The 20,533-nt window shown below is 40.6% G+C and overlaps 3 protein-coding genes across 4 annotated transcripts; all 3 read right to left on the reverse strand.

The window, feature by feature from the left end:
* Positions 1-4,484: 4,484 nt before the first annotated feature.
* On the reverse strand, positions 4,485-6,629 carry fbxo36b (F-box protein 36b). The gene is made up of 4 exons (XM_041055899.1): positions 6,534-6,629; positions 6,073-6,181; positions 5,269-5,441; positions 4,485-4,994 (listed from the first exon to the last, which is right to left on the reverse strand). Exons 1-4 carry the CDS (start codon positions 6,627-6,629, stop codon positions 4,485-4,487), a joined length of 888 nt encoding a protein of 295 aa, XP_040911833.1.
* A 1,076-nt stretch (positions 6,630-7,705) lies between these two features.
* Positions 7,706-15,585, reverse strand: agfg1b (ArfGAP with FG repeats 1b). The gene is made up of 12 exons (XM_041056102.1): positions 15,266-15,585; positions 12,651-12,744; positions 12,235-12,350; positions 11,465-11,603; positions 11,194-11,350; positions 10,915-11,022; positions 10,291-10,435; positions 9,881-9,960; positions 9,675-9,767; positions 9,312-9,470; positions 8,659-8,753; positions 7,706-8,452 (listed from the first exon to the last, which is right to left on the reverse strand). The coding sequence occupies exons 1-12, from the start codon at positions 15,430-15,432 to the stop codon at positions 8,393-8,395; spliced, it is 1,413 nt and encodes a 470-aa protein (XP_040912036.1). The 5' UTR covers positions 15,433-15,585; the 3' UTR covers positions 7,706-8,392.
* A 244-nt stretch (positions 15,586-15,829) lies between these two features.
* Positions 15,830-20,532, reverse strand: zgc:110269 (probable flap endonuclease 1 homolog). Of its 2 annotated transcripts, XM_041056143.1 has the most exons (11): positions 20,293-20,532; positions 19,249-19,315; positions 18,840-18,942; positions 18,510-18,564; positions 18,317-18,378; positions 18,037-18,173; positions 17,752-17,812; positions 17,504-17,635; positions 17,258-17,403; positions 17,021-17,165; positions 15,830-16,759 (listed from the first exon to the last, which is right to left on the reverse strand). In XM_041056143.1, exons 1-11 carry the CDS (start codon positions 20,372-20,374, stop codon positions 16,703-16,705), a joined length of 1,047 nt encoding a protein of 348 aa, XP_040912077.1. In that variant the 5' UTR covers positions 20,375-20,532; the 3' UTR covers positions 15,830-16,702. The 2 variants fall into 2 exon arrangements, with proteins under 2 accessions (XP_040912077.1, XP_040912078.1); XM_041056144.1 differs by lacking the exon at positions 17,021-17,165.
* Between the last annotated feature and the right edge of the window lies 1 nt (position 20,533).

Here is a 20,533-nt window from a genome sequence, read left to right on the forward strand (position 1 = left end):
ATAACCAAAAAAACACAAATTGATGAATTTTCTGTTCCTACACTACCCATTTTTTGAAAGCCAGGTATCAATGTAGGATTGGTTGGCAAGAGTCAACACAGAGACTGAGAGGATCAGATCAATGTGGCACCAGAGCTTCTTTCTACTGGTCCGTTTATAAAAAGCCTGAGGAGTATGACCTTAATCATGTGACGGGCCTGAGGTTAAACTGAGGACCTGTGATACACCTGATACCCAACAGCGATACTATACACACAGGAGAGGAAAGCCAAAGCAGTTTAGGCAAACAGTTATTTTTCTGATTGAGCTTAAAACATACATTAGCTTTCTGTGTGAATCTGTTATTTTGTTACAGGTGCATATACTATATGTATTAGAATAAGTCAACATTTGGATTTCACTGCTGCATCACTTAACTAAAACCAGACAGGTGTTCTTAATTTTTACACATATAATATGATCATTAGCGTTTTCCTTCTGTTGTAGCTGTTGGCAGTAACCCTACGCTACAGCTATGGTATTGTTGGCTAATTCAGTACGATAAACCTCAGATAATATTAGCTAATCCTTTCTCAAATGGTCTCAATCTGTCAGTGCTGTGCACAAGATCAGGGGCTTTGCTTGTTGGCAGAGAGCTCCAGACACAGACCTTTGACTTGCAAAAGCCCAGGCTGATATACATGTAGAGCAACCAGAGTGGAAGTAAGTAAAATTGTTTTACCCACTTCCACTCTGGTTGCTCTACATGGGAAGTTGAAGTTGGTAAAATGTTTTTAGAAAAAAAAAATCTCAGCAATCAGTGAAATTAGATCACAAATTTCAAGGTGAAATGCTGATTTTAGTTGGATTTGTCCCAAAAAGGAAATACACAGTGAACAGTGACACAGAGGAAGGAATGAACAGACATACACGTGCACACGGAGCTTAATTCAAATGGCATTTCATTTAGTAACCAAACTATAATTTAAAATTCTAAATTTTAGAAAAGAAAGAAGTCGTCTCGCCTCTTAAGGAGATCTGCCATAAATATCTGATGTGTTAATTGCCAGTCATGTTGTAAATGGATCATAGTGTCAGTAAAGCACTTAAGCCTCCTGAGTGGATGAAAAGAGTACACAGGTTTCATCTTTTACCGGGTCAGGGAAGGCAGAGAGAGGTAAGCTGAGAGCTCACACGTCACTCTGTGGGTTTCCCATTTACTCTACAGAGGATCCCTGCTGAGCCATCACAAATTAATGCATTCATTCAAAAATGATGTATGGTCCCAGCCTTCAACAAAGTGTCACAAAAAGGAACATGGGATTAAGTAATGCAGTGGTGACAATAGAGATTAAGAGAGTTATTGACAAATTGACAAGAAGTACATATATACATGAGAGATATTTGTGTAACTCCTTTTCTCTCTCTATGTTTTAGATGTTTGGCCTTTTCTGATTTATTTGTTTGATCTTTGAGCAGCCTGCTTGTTTAACCTTGGAAGGATTAGCCTGGCCCAAGGAGGAGTAAAGGTTAAGATGAGCAGAGCATTTTCATCCTATTTCCCACATGGCCCACTCTATGGTCTTTACGTGGTCTGACTCCATCCTCTTATGGCCTCTCTCAAGCTTTCCACAAAAAGAGGCAGAAAGATGAAAGGTGTTCACAAAAGGGCAGTGGGAAGTTGGGAATGTAACAAAAAGGTAATTTTCTGGGAGTGATTACAAATCAAGTTCATAGCACCAGCTAAAATACAGAAACACATAACACTTGCACAACTGCAATGTGTCTCGAGGTTATCAGCAACAAGAGAGGTATGTTGCCATGTTACTTTAAATGGGGTAAACTGCAGGTAAGACTCATGCTCAACATAGGGCCTGAGGACCCAAACGTGAGCGTTTGCTAGAAATTAGGGGGCTCTGTCCATATTTCAACTGCTACGTCCCCTAAAACCAGGCAGAGCTGAGGCTTCTGAACTTGGAGTCAGGTGCCATCTTGTTCAAAACTTACACTGTGCAAAGCCTGTGGTCTGCAACCCAAAGAAGTTGGTGTGAAAAGGACGTTATCCACATCTGGTTGACATCAAGAACTCCAGACTTAGTAGAAAGGTGCCGACAGGTCAGAGAAGTCAATGACTGAAGTGGTTCAAAATTTGAAAGTTTGGGTGCAGCAAGAGGCAAAGGAAGATGACATCTATAGAAAGCCTTCTGTAATCATTCATTCACCAGACAGGACCCAGAAATTTTCATAAAAGGGTGGTGAACTGTTTCAGGACTTTGAGGAACTCCTAAACCTGACAGGCATGCTGTCTGGAGACAAGGCAGAACCAAAAGAATTCTGAGAGGCATGACCACAGACGACTTACAATCAGAATTAGTGGTGAAATGTCCCTTTAAGGAGACGCAGTGCAGGCCAGTAGCACAGGTGGCTGCTACTCACTTCTGGCTAATCCCTGCTCCAACTGTCTGAAGCTCAGGGTGTTCAGCCTAAAACCATCTAAGTTTCAGTAACTAGCACAAGACCTCAGCTGATTCTGGGATATTTCTGTGAAAACTGTCGGAGTCCAGTTTAATTATGTCTTTAATCAATGCTATTCTTGCATTTCAGAAAATACACTTCACCGTAAGACTTTAGTTTCAACCTTAACCTAACAGCTTTCCAATTAACATAGCTGCCAAGGTGTAGAGCGTACCAACATAAAGCAAAGCCAGACAAACCGGGAGGCAGAGAGTGATGATACAGATGATGTCAGTGTGAGCTGAGCACAGGGTGGACCTTTAGCACTAGCAGCTTGTGCCCCCTAGGGGGCTGTTTCGTTCTGAGCACACCACACTCATAATCCCATCAAAACTCACAGACATTATCTGTGTCTTCTAGGAATCCACATCATGATGTAACTGTAACTGATCCACTGGGTCAGTTACAGTTACATCATGATAGCAATGCCTGTAAATAGAAATTATTGCTCTGTGTGTTTATCAAAAAGGAAACTTATCTTTTCAGCCTTAAAGACACCTCTTTCTACCAGGTCTGGAAACTGTGCTTAACAAAATTTTTACATTTCATTAGTGAATCTAATTTATTATTATCACAGCTATGTTAATAGTATTACTGATAAATGTACTCCCTCATATGTTAACTGCCTTTTATTTTGTATTAATGATGTTTTATTTTTGTGATAAACATCAATAGTAGCTTATATAAAAGAGCTATTTATACCATGCTCCGGGGTCTCTCTCTCAAATTGAATTGAAGGCAACTGGACTTGTCTTTGTCTGGGAAGACGTTTCGCCTCTTATCCAAGGGGCTTCATCAGTTCCTATTGCATAGGAACTGATGAAGCCCCTTGGATAAGGTGTTCAGCACCATCCTATTGCATAGGAACTGATGAAGCCCCTTGGATAAGGTGTTCAGCACCATCCTATTGCATAGGAACTGATGAAGCCCCTTGGATAAGAGGCAAAACGTTTTCCCAGACAAATACAAGTCCAGTTGCCTTCGATTCAATTTGAGAGAGAGACCCCAGAGCATGGTATAAATAGCTCTTTTATATAAGCTACTATTGATGTTTATCACAAAAATAAAACATCATTAATACAAAATAAAAGGCAGTTAACATATGAGGGAGTACATTTATCAGTAATACTATTAACATAGCTGTGATAATAATAAATTAGATTCACTAATGAAATGTAAAATTTTGTTAAGCACAATTTGAGAGAGAGAGAACAATGACCTGGATGAATGAGAACATTCACAGACATGCTCTGGGGAAATACTGGTTTTTCTAATTGGTCAGAAAGAGCAACTCCTGCCAGTTCAGAATACAACACTGGCCTGGTTAACACACATGAAAGCAAAACAAAGGATGAGTAAAAAGGTCCAAATTAACAATAAGCTGCACAAAAATTCTGCCTAGTTGCAAAGGAACAAATCAGGAATTAACTCCTACGTATGCTACGAGTGGCTGTTCTTGAATAATTCTGGATCAAGAGTTATTCAAGAATCCCCCTCCCAACTGAAGTGAAGCATCATACAGATTTTTGTAACTAAAAATTTTCACATACAAATACCTTTCCATTACTTACCATGTTTGTGTCCCCTCGAGCCAAAGTGGCAAGTAGATAGTAAGGGTTTACTCAGAATTGGTTCATGAATGACATTAGCCGTAGACAGTAGAACTGGATATTGTATTTTAAAATTAATTTCTAAATTTACAACTTACAGTATTCTATAATACAACTTGCATTTTACAATTAACAATTAATATGATATACAATGTCTTCCTATATCTTTTTCTGGTCTTATTAATGCTAAGTCAGAAAAGCCATGGCACTATGGACATACTAATGAGAATGTCCCCAAATGTCCTGTAGAGGATTGACAACTGAATAATAATATCTAACAAATATACAACATACACACACAAATAAAAGTTAATATTCGGAATGGCATATCAGTTCAATAAGCCTGACCACACAGAACTTACTCAACATTTGATAAAAGGCTTAACTCTGTGTTTTGTTTGGCTCTGTACTGCCGTCTCCTCTACCATTGCTCAGTCCATTGCTCTGCGCCAGCGTTTCCACCCCACAGAGCTTTATGTCCTCCAAGAACTGCTCAAGCACAGGCTCGATGGAATCAGAGCCAGCCTCTGGTTCACGGTTGGGGTCAGGATCAACATCACAGCTGGTGTCAAATCCAATACCAGCGCCAGTGCCAAGGCTCAGATCAGGAACGATGCCAGGGTGAGATTCCTCCTCAGAACTGGATGTCTGTTTTGCCTCTGAGCTTTCATCAGGAGATTCCTCTGCTTGTTTATCCGGGTCAGAGACCTGTCCTTCCTGGTGCTCCTCGGTTTTCAGCCTCCTGCGGCTGATCAACTTCTGCAGCTGTAGTTTGCTGGTGAAGAAGATGCTGCGCCAGCCCACCTCAAGCGCCAGAGAAGCCACCTCAACTGAAACTGTGTTGCAGCTCCGCCGCACAGCCTGCTCCCAAAATTCCTCTGACCCACATAGCTGAAGAGCAGAAGTAAAAATTATAAGGAATACTGCAACCAACAAAAGAGCAGATTTTGGTATTTGATATAGTTTAAAATGTATTTAAACAATCTAAGAATAGAATATTACTTAGGCTTTAATAACAATGATTTATAATGATGTAATCACATTAGAGACAGGCAGAACATCAAATGTGGAGGGGTGAAACCTTAAATAATAGACTTAATGTTTCTTATCTCAGGGTACAATTTACTTTTGGCAGCATTTCTTGTTGTGTGTGTCTAGAACTCACCTGCCTGAACCTCTGTGACGTTCGTCCAAGCTGACCCACATCCTCGAGCTCTAGATAATTTATTATCCGCAGAAGTAACGAGTCAGACAGGTGCTCCAGATAATCATAATGGCCTTGGCACAAAGCCTTGGTGTACTGCAAGATTCGACGACCGAAAACCATACCGACCTCACCTGGGAAGAAGCTCATTATTTTAGCTATCATTTATCTTCAAGAATTCAGTTGGTTCCCCCATATAATACTGACAAGACTAGAATTAGTATCTGAATGTAGACCACTATACACCTGAGACATTTCTGTACAGGTCTACTATAACCTTCTAGGATTATCAAAGGCTGACGCTATTAAAGCCTCAATGCTATGTACACAGGAGTTTGGCAGTAAGTATTTTAAAAATACCTCGTGTAAAAATTAATACACTGTGTGCCTTCTTTTTAACATCATTTTGCAAAACTAACACAAACGTGTGAACTGCCCATACTTACTGGTACAAAGCCACAATGGAGGCACCACTCATGTTTAACAGCCTTTTTTTAGGATATTGGATATAGGATATTTTTTTGAGGATATTTGAGAATATATATCCAGTGAAGGGATCTTTGTTTAATTGCTCACAATTGCTTCACAGCAGACGTTTTGACTTGGCATAGGAGGAAAAGCTAGTACCCTTAACAATCTGTTTTATTCAAGGATCTCAGTTCCCTTAATTGAGGTGGACACAAATGACAAATGAAACGTTTCAGACGTTAACAGGCTGTGGGGTGTGTTGCAGACACAGCCCTGACTATACCCTGATGTTCTTACCCTGCAGCCAAGTGTCATCCAAGAAGTCCTGGTGAGACTCCCTCAGCTCCCCAGGCTTGGAGTACCTGTCCACAGTTCTCAGAGATATCGTCCACCATCTCCATATCACCTGAAAATGCAAAGTCAAAGTATAACTGGTGTTGTTTTAACAACAAGCAACGAAAACCCACAAATTTCTTGTTGAAGTCACTTTTTGTTAAACAGTGTTGGCTTTTACTAGCTACAGTTTTATCCTGTTACAAGCGTTAGCAGCAAAAAGAAATATAATTGTATTGTTAACCTAGCTAACGCTAACGTTAAGCTATTGTTGTAGCTTTTAGTTAACGTTCGATGGGTTAGCGACCGTTACGGTTAACGTTCGGTGATTTATGCGTCTAACAGCGCCTTCCCCATTAGATAGTAAAAATGTGGAGCTTTTAACCAGAATAGCGACAGTTCTTATCAAAAACATCAATACTTACATCTGACTTTGTGACAGTAAAATGATAAAAATTCTTATTAGGTGAGGGACCTCGTCCAGAGATTTCAAACAACGGGTCCGTTAAAAGAGACGCCATGTCAAAGTTTGTGTGTTGTCATGGCAACAGCGCTTTCTCAGTTTAGCGCATAGAATGAAAGTTAGCTTTTTGCTTTATTATTATTATTATTTGTACCCAACCTATACAACAAAAACTTTTGTGAAAATAGTGAACATGACATGGCTGACAAGTTTGGAAAATAATGGTCATGGTCTCTTAAAATTATAAATGGAGTATACACTCAACAAACTTGTAAATTACAAAACTCATCATTGTAGTTAAAAATCTTTTAATTTATTTATACATATATTTATATATGTACACATTTACTTACCTATTCTTGTAAAGACAAGAAACACATTGTCAAATTCATTGTTAGTCATTGGTGGCACAATTAAGACTGTAGTTCTCCAGAGTCACAGGTGGATCCAGTAATACTCCATCAATGAATCTGTTCTTTTCCATTGCCTTACTTTAAAACAAACTAAAGGGAGATCAATATTCCTCCTCATCCTGTTCTCCTCTCCTAAGGCTTTTCAATCAGAAGGCAAAGAAGAAGACAGATAACAAGGGAGTGTGGTGAATACAAAGTAACTAACATTTCATAAGTATTTTGTTTTCAAATGTACATTTTTTCTGTCTAGGCAGGGTCTGGTAAACCTGTCATTCCCTGTTAATAGGACAAGTCACCTGCAACCATGTGAAAAACGACTTCACTTGTTTTGAGGCAACCCCATTTGGATCACACTCACAACCCTGAAGCTGTCCTAACAGTTATCTTTCGTTTCATCTTTACCAAACTCATGAAATAATAGTGAATATCTGACATTTACTCCTCTGACATCTTCAACCAGCAGCAGAGAGGTAACTCAAGGTAACTGAGAGTATACTGAACAATTTAGCTGCAAGATTGTTTTTTAGATTAGGGAGAGTAGCAGGACAAAGAAATACTCATCTTAATGCCTGCACTTCTTGTCTCACTCCTCCATTTGTGCTCTAATAGACAAACCTGTCCCTTTACCAGTGGGGACAAAAAGTCTCTGTTAGACTCATATTCAAGAAGCTGTCCCTTTCTTTACAATTTCACCATTATTTAAAAGGATGTGTAATAATCCAGGATCAGTGCTGTGTCCCACGTACCTGCTGGGGATGCTATTCTAATTTAAAAAGACACGAGTTTGGTTGCTTTGGATTATAGGCAACTATAGACTCTTAGGAATAGCACTCTGGATCTGCAAGTTAATAAAGGACCTTAATGCCAGTACAGTAGCAATTATGCTAAAATAACAAATAGAAATCCCTTTTGAAAAAGAAATACCTGTATCACCATGGCTGCTTCAAACCACAGATCATGGATTTGGATGGAACCCTGTTAATAGTCTTAAAAGAGTATAACCTTACTTAAGTAGATAGTTTGTAGTGGTTTTTTTCCACAAGGTGTGTGTATACTCACCCTTGTTGACTCAGTCCTTGTTATACATAACATGTACTTAACTGCGATTACAAATGATATGCACAGAGCTTACAGTCATAAACAAAAAATAAAAAGCATATAGTGTATTGTATATAGTCCAAACAGTAACCCCCCCCATAACAGTCCATTAGTCTTCAATATAGTCCTTTGTACTCCTTCATAGTGTTGTAAACTTTTTTATGAAAAAAAACAAAAACAAAACAAAACAAAACAAAAAAACTTAAGTCTCTTTTCTTTTAGAAATGCACTGCCACTAATTGCGTGACGGAACGGGTGCGTTGAGTATGTGCTGCATGCTGCCCTCTGGTGGCAAGAACCTGGAGCTGTGCTACAGGAAAGGGTTGGTGGATGAACCCCCTGAAGGGAATGACCCAGCTGGGGCTCCAGCCTTAAATAAAGAGACAAAAAACATTACTGCTGTAAGCCAATTATACCTTCAAATTAAATGTTATAAGTAGCAACATTTTCAGTGAAATTAATCAGTTCTGTTGTTTTCTTAAGTTGATAAAGTTCCTTTAACACACTCGCATTCTTTAATTTCCTCTTTTTAATTTCTTGAAAAAGTTGGGAAAGCAAAAGACAATGCATGCTCACCATGAATGGGTTATTGGACATGCCAGGGCCAGCCATGGGCTGCCCAAAGGGCGTCATGGAGGGTTTGTTCTGACTGTAGACTGGGAATGCAGGGCCTATGGGTGGTAGAGGAAGAAACATATAACAGGTTGCATCTCCTCTCTCCAGCAGTTAAGTAGTGTGTTATCAGAGTTTATAATTTTCTTTTATTTCATTGCAACAGTTATATCAACAGAGAACAAAGAAAGGGCCACAAAGAGTGAAACAATCATTTTACAATGATTTTATTTATGAGAGTTAATTCTAAGGGACTAAGTCTGTAGAGAAAATAAATCAAGAGAGCCAAGACCCAGGGTGTCAGCTTGCATTCAGGTGTGAACAGAGCCTTATGAGAGATGTCAGATTTGTTCATTGTGTTTTTTGTTTTTGTCTTTTTACAGGGAAGAATCTTAAAGCTTTGTATCCTAAATGCAACCGTTTATCACTGTGCAGTAGCTGCCACTGACAAGTAACACTTTTGACTTGCTTTAACTCAATTCTCAACGCAGAGGTGCATCATCTAAATGAAAAATATAAACAATTCATGCTGGGGAAAAAGGTACACGGCCTAAATCACTGACAGGTACTGCACTAGAACAGGGTAAGAGGACAGAGGGATATGGGAGGCCACTAACCATTAGACTGAGGGTGGTAGGCCCCAGGTTGAGCATAAGGGATGGGGGCCTGGCCAGGGAATTGCTGTTGGAAGTTTCCACTGAAACTGGTCGGGAGGCAGTAGGAAGACGCATTCCCAAAGCCGGCAGGCATGCTCATAGAGCCAGTACCAAACGAGGCTACAAGACACATGAAGCATGTGTGTACAGTGAATGCACACACGCACACGCACAACATACACAAACACAAGGAGGAGTAAGTTCTAGATACTTTGGCAAATCACAAAGCTACTTGGCAATGTAACTGGGTTACATCAAAGTAACACAAATGTATAAGAAAGAAAAATGTGTCTTATAAAATACACCAAACTTATGCACACACACCTGCAGCTGGAGCTCTGCCATTGGTCTGGAAAGGGTTGGTGGCCATCTCTGGGGCAACGGCTGCAGCAACAAAGGGATTTGTGGATGGGACGGCTAGATGAAACACACAAGTAAGCTACAAAATGAGTCTGGGAAAAAGTACCACTCTGAAAATGTATGTATTATCATTCTGTATGCAGCACTGTAGTAGTAATCATTATTATCACCTCCAAAGCCAGGCTGCATGCTGGGTAACACAGGTGGATTCTGGGCTGGCGATGAACCAAGCACTGGTCCAAATATGTTCCTGTAAAGACGATGCCCAGATTAAATGTTTTCTCATCCATGATACATATGCAGTGAGCATGACAGGCACTAATTAACCTTTATAACTGAGTCACTGACACAGTAAACCACCTTCCTTTTAAACAAACAGTTGAGCTGTGCAAGCAGTCCTGGAATTTAAGTTTCTGCATTCTCATGGTGTCTAAGTAATATGATCAACACACACTGCACATTAAATTTATTAAATTAATGTAGTGTCTATTCTGTACGTCCCAGTGTGCAGAGGATCCACATGTAGGAAATGAACTGCTTCTAATGAGCAGTCATTAGCAGGTGTGTGCCAGTCTCTCACCCTTGCACATTGCTGCCTGTAGAGGCAGAGGAGCTGAGCTCGTTGTCTAACTCAGCCAGAGCAGCGTAGCGGTCTTCGGTACAGCTCCCTGTCTGGGACTGGGCAGGGACGGCACTAGACATTGATGGGATTGGCACACCTCCTCCTTTCCACAATTAAAAAAAAAAAAAAAAAAAGAAAACACTTGAACATTAAGAGCCACATGCACACTCGAACAATAAAAAGACAAGGAAATAACTGATGACTCAGAGAAAAACTTGATATTTTAATATACACAATGTGAGGTTTAGAACTAAATGTCCACTGGGTGTCTCCCTTCACAGCATTAACAGAGATGTCTTTTTGAAATTGATTAAAGATGAAAGGATGGTTGTGTGCCCAACACATCTCACACCTTAGCATGTCCTTAAGTGCTCACAACAGCGTAAAAACCTTTAAAATTTTATCCTGGAGAAATGTGCTAATATTCAACAGTTGCTAGGCAACAGCAGTTGTGATTACCAGCATATGGTCTCTAGAGCATTTCTGCCCAGTGGACACAGTGAGTAAGAAATGGATAAGAAAAATATCTGGGTGAGGGTGAATGTGTGTGGGGAGGAAAGGGCATGGTGGGGAGGAGGGTACCTGATGAAAAGGACTTTGAGGGGGGTGACGTGCTCAGATGGGATGGAATTGCAGTGTTTCCAAATGCCTCAAAGTTGGCAAAGTTGGTGTTTGAATTACCCTGAGGTGCTGCAGCCACACACAAGGAAAAATTAACACAGGCAATGATTGTGGAAATAAAAAAAACAAAAAAAAAACAATGGCAGGGCAACGCATGGGATGATGACAAACCAAAGAGCACGCACGGCTAAATCAGTATTGATCTGTATTAGTCTGAGTGAAATATTGGACCTATCTTACCTGTCTGGCTTGGAAAATGTGCAAAGTTGGCAAAGTTGGAAGAGCTGGCAGTTTGAGTGGGTGGAGCAGCAAAGATGTCTCCTCCCAGGTCTGAGAGCAAGTCAAACTTCTTCTCCTGAGAAGTGCTGTGAGCCTGGGAACGACCTAGCCCTGGAGACTGGGCGGTAGTAGTAGACAAAAAGAGGTTTCTAAACTTATCTTCAACGGAAAAAAAAAGACAAAGATTATATTTAACAGGAAAAGAAAAAGGCTCAGTGAGCATTTCTGTTACCTGGCGCAGTGGGGTCTTGTTGAGCTGCAGGGTTTTGAGGGGTTGGACTTCTGGGGTGCTGCCAGTGCTGCTGGCTGAGGAGCCCGACACAGAGGCCTGGACACTTGCTACTGCCCTTGCCTGGTCTGGAGGAACATACCTAGACATTCAGGAAAGAGCATCAACGCAAATGTACAGACATATTTAGTCCAAGCAGACACAGCTTTCGTAACATAATCTTGCAACACAATGTGAACATTTTTTTGGGGTATCAAAGAAGGATGGTCTTTTTGAAGATTTTTAAAACCGGACCTTCCTTCATACACAGGAGTGTTTGAAAGTTGTGCTTTCTTTCTTTCTTTCCACAAACACTGCAGTAAAAAGTGACACGTGAGCAAAAAAAAAGCCCCAGACAATGAAGAGTATGCTATCAAACTGAAACATATGGTTAACCAAGTCCATAACTGCAAAATGGTTTTTGGCAGAGGTGACGCACTCATCACAGTCAGTAACACGCCAGCAGTGCAGAAGGCCCTTCAGAACTTTTGACATTGACTTTTAGCAATCAGAATAATTTATTACCTGTCCAGCTACATTATTTAAAGCAATGTGCCTCCAAGGAACAATATTACCTAATTCAACCTTTTAGCCATTCATATAATGTGTAACCAGGTGAAGGGCTGAAATGAGAGCAGTCATGAATGCTGGTTTGATCCTGGTGTGTTCTTTTAACATCAGGTTTTACTTTTGCCAAAACTTATCAAACGAACAAATAAACAAATATATGTTACCATCTTTTCTTTTCGTATTTTTCCTGAAGGAACTCTTTTACTTTCTGCGGTTCTCGGAAATCTGGAACAACTGATGTCCTGTCGTCATAGAGGCCCAACCAGATGTGTTTACAGACCTACAGGGGGGGCAGAGGAATGAGGGGAGTGGGTGGTAAGGAGGGGATTGGGGTGGGGGTGGTGGCAAAGCCAGGAGAGAGGTGAGAGAAAGTAAAGGGGAAGGGGGGAGGGGATGACGAGAAATGGGAGAGAAAAAAAAGGGGGAGAGAGGAATGCCAATAAAGTTGACTAAGCAGGACTAAAAAAAATCCAGAGATGCCATTACAGAATAAAAGACAGACAGCCATGGCTTTAAATATAATGTTTAACAATGTGAAATGTGGTGCTGACTCTTTTTTTTTGTGAAGTGTACATGATACCTCATTGCTGTGTTTCTGTAGGAACTCAATTTCCTGCTGTGTGAATGTGGTCATAGAGATGGACTTCACTCTGTGTGGGGGATTCAGTCCTCGCCTGTGGGTGGAGGAGGTATATGTTAGCTAAAGAACAAGAGAAGCAGGATGCAACCCAGCACTATTCATGTGACATGAAACGAACAAACAAAAACCCAAAACATAGATGCCCTTTTACATTTTCTTTTCAGAGTGAACACGTGCATGAGCACTTCATGTTCGGAACATGGCTACCTGAGTGTAAATGTCAACACAGATATTTCTAAAATACAGAAAAAACAAACATCAGAGGTAAGCATTTATTGACGGTCACAAGTTTTTAAGAGAGAGTTTACATTAAGATTTTAAAGTGTAACAGTAAGTTAACTGAATGCCAAAAGGTCAAAATTAAGAGGCATACATTAAGAAACATGAAACTAAAGTTACATCAGCATCTCTCTAACACAGTTTCAACAAAAACTCTCATTACGGTGAGATATATATCGCAGGGCTGTTGTATTAGACTGAATTAGTTTTAGTGAGATCTACCTAATACACATACGCAAGTGAGCGTATACTTAAAGTGTCAATAAAGACTGTTAACCCCAACAGACTTTTTCATGTTTTATTAATTTAAAACATTGAATCACAGTGGATGAATTTAGGATTTTTGAAAAGGTTTCACAGGAAAGATGTTTGATTGTCAATGTTAAAACAAATTTCTATATACAAATTTTACATTGGTAAAAATATAAGCACAGAATAATTAACGGCATAAGTATTTGCCAATGAAGATGAATCTGTGACAAGGCTGTTCAAAATTGTCAATCAAAGGGCAGACGTTAAAATTAAAATCTTTATTTAGAGTAGAAACTCAGAAGACTGTACCAGGAGAGTTTACATATAATCTGTCCAGCACATGACACCCACTATTCATAACTCCTCAACACAGATAAGAAAAAAAATCCACAAACACTTTCATATCCCTCAGTTTATAGTCAGGTCAATCACAGAATGTTGTAAAACAGCCTCCTTAAGCTTGTGGTCTTCAAAAACTGAACATCTGTGTGAGAAGGGTACTAGTGAAGGAGGCCACCAAGAGGCATGTGGTATCTCTGTTGAAGCTACATGGCTGAGATGGGTCAAGAGTGCAGTCAACAGCTGTTGCTTCACCAGTTGCAAATTTATAGCAGATTGGTAAAGAATAAAACCGCAGTTGACAAAAAAAAAACAAACAAACGCACATTACATCTGGGCTAGTGTTAGCCAGAAAGGGATGTGGACACCTCAAACAAAGTGGAGGACAGTTCCATGGTCTGATGAGATCAAAACACAAGTGGAAGTTGAAGTTAAAATGATTTTGCCTCAGTAAAGAGACATCCTGGAGGAAAACCTGCTGCAGTTTGTAACAGAAATGGCTAAAAACTACCAAATGTTAATAAACTGGTGAGGCCAAGTCAGAGTTCAGAATTTGCGACAGGAATTGACAGCTGCTGTTCACTGCAACTTGAGAGAGCTCAAACAGTTTTGCAAAGAGGAATGAGGAAAAAAATCGCACCTTTCAGATGTGCAAAGCTGATAGAGACCTATCCACACAGACTCCAAGCTGTATGTGCTGCCAGAGGTGCCTCAACTAACACCAACTTCAATCAATTGTGTTGTACTTAATTTAGACAATATGGTAGATGACTGACTGACATATTTCAAAACTGATGGTAGCACTGTCCCTGCATTCAAAGGTTAGTTATAGTTATTTCCCCAACTTTACGTTTGATGTGCCTCTGCCTTTATTCTGTACAGCTGAATAATGGACATGTGCATGAACCCAGAAAACTGTACACACAGCACCACAGTTCACATATAGCCACAATACACTGACTGGAAGTTTGCTAGCAACAATGTTGGTTAAGTAAAACACATACAACACACTGACAGCAAGATGAACAGAAACATTGACCTCTATATGGGCAACACAAGGGGCGTGAGCAGTGAGGATATTGCATAAATCAGAGTCATTGCCTAAATCCTGCTCTTGATTTCATAACTATCTGCGTTTCCAATGAAGAAGCTGTTTCATCACACCCGCTGCCCCACGTCGTCTTTCAACTACTTCCCAAGTTGAGAGACCCACCCTTCTCCTGCTTATCTCTAGGTGTGTGTTTATGTGAGTGTGTGTGTGTGCTTTGTCGAAGGTCCAGCTAAAGTTCAACCAAAGGACCGTGATGGGCTGTTTTTAAACAAGGTGGTCAAATATTTGACTGGAGAGTATATGATCCTAACGCTTGGCGTGCTAACCTTGACCACACAGGCAGTAAGCCACGGAGACCATTCCTGACACTCACACCGCATCTTATCACACTGAAGCAACGCTGTACACAAACCAAAATGCCGACACTACCCGGCCCAACCCAGCGGCCTCGGTCTGAACCGAGGGGGCAGCGTCAAAGTTACCTGTCCTGATTTTAACGCTAGCTAACGAGCTAGCGGTGCCGCCAAGTCAGTGGTGGACCGCACAAATCCATAACCGACAGCGGTGCCTCGTCGCTGCCCGGTGCACACTGTAAACAATAAAAGACAACTCTGAGACACAGGAGACAACTCACAAGATCCCAGAGCAGGTGGTGCAGACGAAGGAGCCCACTGTCATGTTGACATAGGTCGGGCCGCGCTGGTCGCAGTCGAAGCATTTCCTATTCGCGGGCAGGCTAGTCATTTCCCGGAGCATCTTCAGATGAGTCTCCTCCTGCTTTCGCTTCGCACTCGTCGCCATGGCCGAAAACGGCGGACTGGTATCACCGGGAGAAAAGTTTGGTCAAGTGACCCTGGGCAGGGCGGGCGTCTTCGGGGCAGACTTGCCGCGTACGACGGCGGTGGCCGGGGAGACACCTTGCTGAGAGGTCTGTCGGGGAGACTGGGCGACTGACAAACTGCTTCTTCTACACGGGAAAAAAATGTGAGAGACCGAGCAGCTTCACAGGCACCGGCGCCACCTGTCGGTTTGGAATGATGCCTCGTATTTTGAAGAGAATTACACTCATTATCGGAAATATTTTAGAAAAAAAAAAACTACTGAAACTGTGAAAATATTGCTCTTGTACAGTTTACAGAGTTTAACCCAACCGTCATCCACCAAACGTACAATAAGAACATCACACAACCAAATAAAGTCCAAACCAACCAAACATAATTTTAATTTAAAATGCCAACATTAGTATTATGTGTGAATAACAAATCTTCATATAAAACTACCATGTACACGTATTTTCAAAATAAAGCAAAGCATTCTTCACATGGATTTAAACATCTCAATCTCTTTTATACATAATATCACTTTGCATGTTGGTGCATGTTTTAAAATTCAAGTCTCTGGTCCCTGCCTTGGCACCCTTTACACAACAGGTGGTCATTGAATATCTAGTGATGAGACATCCCCTGTCTCCAGTTTTGGCCTACGGGAAGTCATCCCTGACAGTGATCGCACTGTTCTCTTTCATAGCTGTCTGCCGCCTGCCCTGCTTTTCTTGGTGGCTTTGCAGGAAACTGCTGGATTCACTGAAGAAGTGCTCAGTGAACTGCGTTGTTAGAGGACACTGCTGTTCAGACAAGATCAGATTATTGTATTGTCAGTGAGGGTAGTGCTCCCATGCAGAGACAAAGACTTCAAGTCAGTGTCTTGCAAGATGCCTGTTCTGGCGTCTTCTAAATTGGGTGGAAAGCACAGTACTTTGTAAATGAAAAATAAAACTGCTGCCTTTGACAGTTGACATTTCTAAATTACAAATGTTACAGAAAATAAAATATAAATTGAAATTGGCATTGGATTGTAAAACATTCTGCCCTTTCTCTCAGAACAAGAATGTAGCATGGTAGTTAAATCATGCTACATCATTTATGGCACCCATTCAAGAGTGGGGTCACAGATTTGAGAACTGTCTGTCAAATTGGACCATTATTCTTTTCAGGTATCTGGATGGGGAGACGGATGAAAACAACTTCCTTCCTTTGTCGGTGGAGGCACCAAGCAGCAGATGGTGGCAGACTTAATTTGACTTTGGTTTCTTTCTGTTGCTGCTCAAAGAGGCTGTGGCTTCCACAGGCTAGAGGACGAAAGACAGAAAAAGCAGTTCAGACACATCATATGACAAAGACCAAGTTTTCCCTGCTTTATGACCACTTGGCTGGAGCAGAATTCATGACTGACCCAAACATTTCTAGGGTCATTTTAAATGGTTTTCATTTTAATTTAATCATCATAGCTTTTCATCCAATAAATCAAGTTCAGAATCTATTAAATGTGTTTTAAAAATGCACTGAATTAAAAAGGATTTTTATTTAGATGATGGTTATGTTATGTTCACCTGTCCCCTCTTTCTGGTAACTCTAAAGAAGTCCTCCATTTGGGTTTGCCTGCTACATCCCTCTGCTTTTTGCTTTTCCCGCTCCTCCCGCTTACTTTCCCGCGTCTGACGGAACCTCTCCATTCGACGATGGACCCTCTCCACTCTAAAAACATGAATGCGACTCATACTAGTCTTTGAAAGAGGCACAAAAGTATGAAGAAACTGAGCAAAAATACAGCCGCAATGACTACGTACTTTACATTTTTGACGTGACAGAGAAACTTAACCAAGGCTTCCTCATCAGGCTCAGTCCAGATGAGTTCAGGAGCCTCGGTCCGTGATGGTTCCAAGAATAACCTCCGTGCTTCATTGTACTTCCACTCATTTGGCACAGGATGGGTCTGAAAGGAGGCAGATTTTGGTATGTTTTTAGACATTATATTTTTTGGTAAAGCAATGTACAGAAAGAACAACAAAGATCACTGATAGTCCATCTAGTACCTTTCTGTTGATTTGCAAAACCACATTCTCAATAGTACGGTGCTTCTGGATCAGCATCAGAGCTCTCTTAGGACCCAAACCAGCGATCTTGTCACAGTAGTCGCAGCCCAACAAAATGCACAGGTCAACAAACTGGCACATGAAAATTGCAGGAAAGGAAAGTTAAAATACTTATTTCAACAGAGTGCTTTTACAAATTATGATACTGTATGCTTTTAAAGGCATCTTAATGAATGTTTCAGTCTTACCTCCTCATGACTAATTTGGAGTTTCTCTAATAGTTTGGGTAAAGAATATTCAATTACTTCACTGTGAAGATGAAGAACAACATAGATCAGCAATAGATCAGTTTGGAAACAACCCAGTTAATCATTCCATCTAAATAATAACTTGGATTTTTGTATTGAAAAAAAATAAAAGAAGCACAAAGGAAAACATATTTACCAACCTGAATATCAATGGCAAGTATTACACTACACAAGGACATGGATGATATCATCCTTTGAGTAACACATGAACTGCACAGTTCTTACCTGTCTCTCTTGGCGTTCAGCTGGCGAATAAGAATATTGGCTCCAAACGGCAGTGTGTCCATGTCCTCTGATGCCACCGCGTCCACAGTCCCCGCTCTCACCAGCTGGGCACAGTGAGCCTCACCGTCCCCTGGAGCCTTGAGAACAACATACAGAGAAAGAGAGGGGGATAAAAATGAAAACGTAGGCAGTAAGAGACATAAAGACAGAGATGGAACGAGAAATAGGAATGAATATGTTTATGTGTATATTTTTTATTTATTTATTTTTTCTTTCATACCTGGATGAACGGTACACCAAGAAGCTTCAGGAGATGGAGACAATCCTTGGTCTGGGCTGATGCTGCATTTAGCACAAAAGAGTCAGGATTCATTTAAGAAGACTGAAAGTCAAATAATATTTCCAATGCTTAAGGCAGTTCTAAGACTAATGAAACCCCAGAACCTCCACTTTTTGTTTGCTTTTAGTTGCACCTGTGCCAGTGTGGTTGGTGGAGCTCCAACCAGCTGCCTTAGCTCTCTTCTCAAGCTGCAGGAAAAACAGGAGCTTCGATCAGCATGGTTAACAGTCATCCCTCTACAGGAATCTGCTGCGTCTCTTGTATAGCACTAATTAATCAAACGCACTTTCGCCTCCTGCTTTTAGATATTTTCTTCAGTCAACACGTGACCAATCATTTGACATGAGACCAGTTCTACTGCGAATATGATCACATGGAGAGAGTGACGTACACACACACACACCAGGAGGCTACATTTAGTATCAGGTTAGGTCCAAAGATACAGAATCAGTGCATCACTTACAACAGTTTTCTTCTCCCCAGGAGGCTTTCCGTCAAACACAAAGACTGGTTTTATGTCATGCTCCAGGAAGGTGAGCGTGCGGAAGAAGAGACCTGTCAGGGGGCTGGAGGGAAGAAATAAAGGCCTTTTCACACAACATGGACAGTGACTAAAAACCGGAAATCCCTTTCCATCATAAAAAAAACTGTGAAAAATTATTTTTAATTGTTGATGACACTATGTCAGAGAAGGACTGACTCATAAGTGTGGTTGTTGTTTGTGGTGTAGTTGTGTTGGATTGCATTATTTTATGGGCTGTTTCTAATATTTTTGCAAACAAAGTGTATAAAATATTAGAAATGTCAATGCAGTCCAACACAACAGCATCACAGAACACTGCGTAAGAAGAATGAGTCATCTAGGAGCTCACCTTAGTGTAGGTGTGGCTGCACGGAACTGGTTCATAACAATAGAGGTATCCAGTGCGATTATTTTGCCTGTAGAGTATAAACAGCATCATTAACATCAAATAATAAAATGTTCATATAGTCATAAATGGCTCTTACTCAGGGATTACATCCAATCAAGAGCAGTACTCGATCCACAGTCTAATGTACTGCTACTTCTCTCAAACAGGATTACTCCACTGTACATTAGAGGAGGATATTCATGTGTAAGTATCAGTCAATTACATAGCTAGAGAAGTAATGCTACAGCACTTCATTTACCTGGCAGCAAGACAGTTCAAAGTACTTGACTTCAAGAGACCTTGTGTCTTCATAAAATGTCTAACAGCAATAGCAATATTAATACACTGCCAGTTATGCAGATATTTATTCATATAGATAGATTAAATCATTATTTTGAGCTTGGTCTGAACCCACAGTGACTGGTAATGCCATGGGTTTTGTGTCCTTTCATATGAAGCATTTAGATCCATTATTTAAGTATTAACCCCCCCCCCCCCCCCACCCCAAAAAAAGTCCAAATTTCAGCTACATTATTGGGAATATGGGAATGGGAATTGGGATTGACATGGCAGCAGCATTTAAAAGTTGGAGCTGATCGAGGTGGTGCCAATTGGAACTATTTTATGTAGTGTTGGTTATTCTCATCTACAGCTGGCCATATGTTTTATATGTAAATTATATTAAGTACAGTGTTACAGCTCTTAAATTGTACTTAAATTGTACTTTCACGCAGCATTTGGGCGAATACAGTTAGTTTCCATTATTGTAGTGGCACCGTTTTACTACTTCTATTTCATTTTAAGTGAAAATGTAAATGGAGCGGCGCACTTTTTTATAAGTTTCGTTGTTTGTCGAGCGACATCATTAACTGGAACATCAGTGTTAGCTAAGCTACCGAGAGACTGTAAGCTAACGTTAGCAACTGGCAAGTAGCTACAAACGCTGTATTAACACGGCAAAAATTTAACCGTGTTAATAAAACAAAGAAATGTGATGAATGTCACCTGTGTAGTCACTGATATCCTTGTAAGAAATGGCATCGGGAGCATCTGAACGGATCAAATCTGCCAGTTTCAAGATCCCCATTGTCCTGCCAGTGCCTGTGCTTTATGTTTTATGGATGCTTCCGGTAGCACACGATAATAAAAACCCAGCGTTGGGTTTTATTTTAATGAGTATCAGTTTGAAGATGATCTTTGGCTGTGGAAATGGCCTCGTCTAAGAGCTGTAATTAAACCACACCTC

Source organism: Toxotes jaculatrix, chromosome 14, assembly GCF_017976425.1.
Source record: "Toxotes jaculatrix isolate fToxJac2 chromosome 14, fToxJac2.pri, whole genome shotgun sequence".
NCBI lineage: Eukaryota > Metazoa > Chordata > Actinopteri > Toxotidae > Toxotes > Toxotes jaculatrix.